Genomic DNA, 5,643 nt, shown 5'->3' with positions numbered 1-5,643 from the left:
CGCGTACGTGCAGAAATTATTTTTGAATGAAGAAAGATAAATATGAATGAAATGTACGGGAAATAAGAAGTAACACAGGAATAATTAAGATAGCGAGAAATTTAAATTGATCCTCGCGACAGTCGAGACAATTATAATAATACGTATAAAGTGAGACACTTGTTTGATATATATACATACGTATACCGCGCGCGAGCGAGAGAGAAAAAACATCAAACGTCAAAGGTCAAAGTCAACTGCGCATCACGTTCGCGCTCCTGCTCATCCCCACTCTTCGGCTTCCCCCACTCCCCATTCTCCGGCAGCCCCCACTCCAACTCCACTTATCCCTACTCCACGTCTCTCCCTCTCCGCAGTTAGTCGGTGCCGGGCTGCCGGTGCGAAGCTCCGCGCGATTTTCAAAATATCGCTTCGATATCCCGCAAATTTTCGCGTTCGCAATTTCCGACACGACCGCGTTACTCGTGCGATCTATAATATCGAGTGTGTTAATTATTTCATAAATATTACGTTGTTAATGAGTGTTAAAGATTATCTTACATTCGCGATTTATATTTGAGATCATATATACATTATTATAGATATGTCGCTATATTTTTCAATTCGAAATCTTTCGCTCTAATTGGTCCATACTTGACAGGAAGGACGGACGTGAACCAATCAACAGTTTTGCCGAAAAGTGAATTTATAAAAATCTTTCTGATGCAACAGTTGGCACGAGTGAGTGACAGCCATATTTAATTCGCAGATACGCGAATTAAATATGGCTTTGTGCTCCGCGCTCGTTTAAAGTATTGCGCGACATTATTTGCGATATCGGGATGTGCTTGTGAATATATCGCGGGTGTCGAAGAAACGAAATTGATTAATTACAGTGATTAATCGCTATAATCATAATTATTTCGTGATACGCGGCCTTACGATTTGCATCCGAGATACGGTTTAAAAATACGTAGTATCGGGAAAAAAGTAACGGGCGGTCGTTTTATTTTGTACATATATATATTTGTATATTACGTGGATATGGTGCGAATGTGTGAACAGTTTTGTCCAGTAAATTCTGTGCGACAGGAAGTGCCGACAGAATATTTCGAGTGTCGAGAAAACAGAATCAACTGCAACAACTACAACCGCAATCATAACTGCATTAGACAAGGTAAGAAATACATTAGATACGAAGTGACAATCCGAGTTACGATTTTAAAGTGCGACAGTTCTGTCAAATAAATTCGTTCACGATCAGGAAGCATTGTTAATTGTATTAAGAAAATCGTAGATTATTGAAGATATAATGATCTTCTTTCTCATTTCTTTTTTAATTCATATTTCATAGTATAATATAATTTGCAGAAATATTTCAATATACGAGTTAAAAAAAAAAAAAATATCGGGAACTCGGAAAGTGGCGCCAACTATCGGCGACAATTTTCACTAACTACGAATCCTTAGTAGGTAAAGTAACATTATGCATTATCTTCTTTTTCTGTTTATTTTTATATACTCCTATATATACGTGTTTGTATGTGTACGTGTACGTGACGTTTAAAAGGTAATGATATTATAAAATAATAAAAGAGATAATTTGTTATATTGCATTTTTTGATAAATATAAATGTGTTGTGAAAAATTTTTAAATAAAAATGAATATTTAATAAGTTTATTTTATTTTATTTTATCTTTTTAAGGTTAGAATGTCAAAGTTTTGCTAACTTTATCATATTTACGCAGAGAAAAAATATTTCGGTACTATTATTAATATCTTATTAATTAAATCTGAAATGCTAATACGAAAATAAAATACACTTGGATGTGTCATTTGTCAAATAAATATTTGTCTGAAATATATGCATGAAGGTAAGATATATTTATAGAGATTGTTATAATGCATAACTTTGTAGGGATATTTTTTAAAGAAAATAAATATTTGCCTGATAAGTGTACGAAGATAGAATACAATTAGATTTTTCGTTATGATCATCATGTATATTCAGAAACGTTTTTTTTTTTAATGTGGCGTTTAAATAAAAATGTTTCTAATGTCTTGAAATTTGCTGTTTTTAAAATATATACGCTTCATTTGTCAAACTGTTGCATACTATACTCTCGTTACATATCAAGGAAAATTTTAGATAATTATTGCTATATTTTATATAAAAAATGAAATCTAATTAAAAGGTTTAATTTGTATCATTGCTAATTATAATGGATGATAATACATTGCGCGGAAGTATTCTGGATCGATTATTCGATTGCGGTAAATTTATCTCTTCTAATATTGAAAAAATAATGTGCAAAAGAATTTCATATAAGTATTGTCAATCAAGCATTACATTATATTACATTTCACATAAGCATACATATTCACATTGTCTAATATCAATAATTTTGATATTTTTCTTGGATAGAAATTAATTTAAAAATTACTTTAAACATTTTGAAAATTTTAAGTACACTTTTGGTAATTAATTTTGTAGTACACTCAGCAATTAAACAAGGTACGGAGCAATTTAAATCAGCGTGCCCTAAGAAAGAAAAATTGAGAAAAAAGTGTACTGAATCTAAATTGGAGAAAGAGGAAGACATAGGTCCACCTTGTATCGAAAAACGGCCATACATGCTTCCCAGTCAAATTTGCCCTAAAACAGTCTCTTGTTGTTATATAAAAATGCAGGTATAAATAAAAATATAATACATCAATATATTATTATTTGTCTGTACTTAAATTCGTTATCGGGAAAATAACGCAAAGCATCTCCTATTACTAATCGAATGGTATTCTACAAATTGGGTAGAATAAATCCAAATTTACATAATTTTCTTTTATATATGTTGAATATATTTTTTATTAAAAATACAAATTATAAAATATTAATTAGGCAAAATGTAAATAAATTAGAATTATTCCATTCACATTTTTAAGTACAAATAAAATAAGAAAGAAATACATCAAGTAAATTATTATATTCTGTTAGGTAATAACATTTGTTGTGATTAAAATATATATTACATTATACATTTTTTTATTTGATTTAAAATTGAATAGAAATTTTTCTCCTTTTTTTATTTCTGTACATAAAATTTTTGTGTATATACCGCTTCATATTTTTGCATTGAATTTTTTCAATTCCAACCACAACTTCATATAGGATCCTTATGCTCCCTGCTGTTGCGAAACAAAGCCACAACCTCCCCCGTGTCCTCCTAAATATCGTCGGCCACCACGAAAACCGACCTGCGGTTGCGATCTTTGCGAAAAAAATGTTGAGAGCAAATGCTGCAGTTCGAACGTAACTTCTCATGGTTAGCCGATAATTCTAGAGAAAATATATTTAAAAACTCATGCAAAATTTAATTAGCACGTTCAAACAGGCTGTACACATAAAATATATGTGTTATAAATTAAAAATATTAAAATAAAGAAACACACATAAAGAAAGAAGAATCACTTAGATTATACATGACCGTTTTTACAACATAGATTTAGTATGTCGTTTTTTTTTACTTTAGCTTTCTCTAATTTAAGCCTACAATTAGCACATTTTTTTATGAATTTTTCTTTATTATAACACGCTGATATAGTTGCTCTGTATGATATGTATAATTTCTGGATCTATAACTTATATTAGTTGTCTGAATAATTTTCCTAAGACGAATAAATTTCGAAAAATGTTTAAAATAATCTTCTAACTAATTCTTATACGAGAAAGATGTTAATCATTTAATCAGGTTTTTATGTAATACGCTTCATACATTCAAATGTATTATGTTGACAGTTTTCTTCGTATTTATCATCATTATTTTCATCGTTTCTTAATAAGTCGGTATTTTCTTGAAATAATTTGTTTTTCTAACCAAATGATTAGATATATATATATAATATATCTTCGTTGCCTCAGAACTTTATTTGATAAGTTATAATGTATTCGGATATATATGCACATTTTTTTCCGTAAGTATTAATAAGATATACATATCATAATTTAAAACGCGATAAGTAATCAGTTATTTTTTTCTAAGCACTAATACGATAGTGCTCATGTTTTTGGAATGTATAACGCTTTTATCAAATTTTGTTTTCTCTACAGTCGCAAACATCATGATAATATCAGGGAAAAAATATTTTAATAGTTATTGAATAATTAATAATCATATTGGGGTAATTAATTTAAAATTTTTTAAAACATGTATTTCTAATTTAAATTTCGACGTGAGTAAATTAAATAAAAAATTCCACATTGATCGATTTAGATTTAAAACAAATAATTATAATAAAAGGTGTGAATTTAATAGAAAATTTAGAAGCAGATTTATACGTATTTTTGTTCACCTTAGTATAATTTATGATATTGAAACTACTATAACAAAAATGACGCATGCGGTCTTCGCGATAGGTTAAATTTAGGTTCTTTCGTTTGCTTTTACGCGAATACGCATACTCAGTAAACCCACCTAAGTAATCTTATCAATAGCAAAGCTATGTGCTCGAGTCGGGGATATCCATTTTGATCAAGTCAGTTATCTGCAGGATACGCCTGTTCGACCGTGCTAAAAATTTCGTCATCTTTAACGTAAGTCTACAAAGTAACGTTTTGCATAAAAGATTTACTCATTATGTATATGCAGTCTTACAGTTTTTTTTCTATCTTTTACTATCTATTATTCCACATTTTCCATATAATTTCCATTAAAAAATAAGATCGAATGATACTTTAATATATATCGTAATATAAATTAATATAAAATATAGAAACAAAGCTTCCTCATAAAGGAGAAATAAATTTTTCAATTATATTTAATTATAATTATTCTTATATCATTATTTTCGAATATTATTAGAACATTAGCACATACTTTTCTCTTTTGATAGTATAGCTACTTTCAAAACTGACTAAAATTTTTTTATATTATTGATCCCGGGCTAAAGTCAAACTCATTTATTGATTATGTAGCATAACATATAGATAGATGTATAAGATGTTTCACAAAACTCTCGCGACTTTAATTTGAATAATGGATAGAAAAGAATTTTTTAGAAATAAAGTTATTTTTTAAAATAAAATATAATTTCTGAATCAAGCCATTAAAATAGAAGTTTCTCACAAATTAAATTTTAAGTTTCCCATTGGTTGATAAAGGCAACCGTACATTATTTTACTTAATTGTTCTGTTTTTTATAATATTACGAGTACATTAACTTTTTCAATTAAAAAAACGTTTTTATTAATTATGATTGCCCTCGAAATAAATTACTCATACAATCAATCTGCTATCGCAGAATATCGTACAAATTTTAATTCGAAGGATGAGCTCGCGACTGATAAACGTCAAGTTGTTTGCCAACTCGACACCTGTTGATTACATTCAAGCATGCGCGTCTTTCCATATTTGGTCATACTATCGATCCTTTATTTGCACGATATTTCGACTTGTTATGAACGATTAATCGATCACACGAGTGAATCGACTAAAACTCGATGAGAGTTGACATGGTGGCTGGTGAATAAGTATAAGTGGGAAGAGGAATGCGGTTTAAGTCTTCTGGAGAAGACCTTACTTGTGTTTCTGAATTAGTCAGACGACTTTCCCCAATTGTCAACTGCCGCTTCAGATTTTGTTCATCAGGTAAATTAATATATATACATT

The 5,643-nt window shown here is 29.4% G+C and overlaps 2 protein-coding genes across 18 annotated transcripts in view; both read left to right on the top strand.

Moving 5' to 3' along the window:
- The first annotated feature begins 1,008 nt into the window (after positions 1-1,008).
- Positions 1,009-5,643, top strand: part of LOC114944312 (serine protease inhibitor 3/4) — a 33,526-nt gene continuing 28,891 nt past the window's right edge. For 15 of the 17 annotated variants that reach the window (XM_029320182.2, XM_029320185.2, XM_029320183.2 and 12 more), the window contains exon 1: positions 1,009-1,156. In XM_029320182.2, the coding sequence (XP_029176015.2) occupies positions 1,024-1,156 (133 nt within the window). In that variant the 5' untranslated portion in view covers positions 1,009-1,023. Of the gene's footprint in view, positions 1,157-4,544; positions 4,569-5,494; positions 5,623-5,643 lie in introns of those variants that run through there. The other 2 variants (XM_029320198.2, XM_029320195.2) reach the window with 2 other exon arrangements.
- LOC114944314 (uncharacterized) lies at positions 2,203-3,305 on the top strand. The gene is made up of 3 exons (XM_085481255.1): positions 2,203-2,254; positions 2,475-2,671; positions 3,147-3,305. Exons 1-3 carry the CDS (start codon positions 2,203-2,205, stop codon positions 3,303-3,305), a joined length of 408 nt encoding a protein of 135 aa, XP_085337381.1.

Source organism: Nylanderia fulva, unplaced genomic scaffold (assembly GCF_048542155.1).
Source record: "Nylanderia fulva isolate GAGA-0341 unplaced genomic scaffold, ASM4854215v1 Scaffold17, whole genome shotgun sequence".
Taxonomy (NCBI): Eukaryota; Metazoa; Arthropoda; class Insecta; order Hymenoptera; family Formicidae; genus Nylanderia; species Nylanderia fulva.
This window is presented reverse-complemented; position numbering and strand designations above follow the sequence as displayed.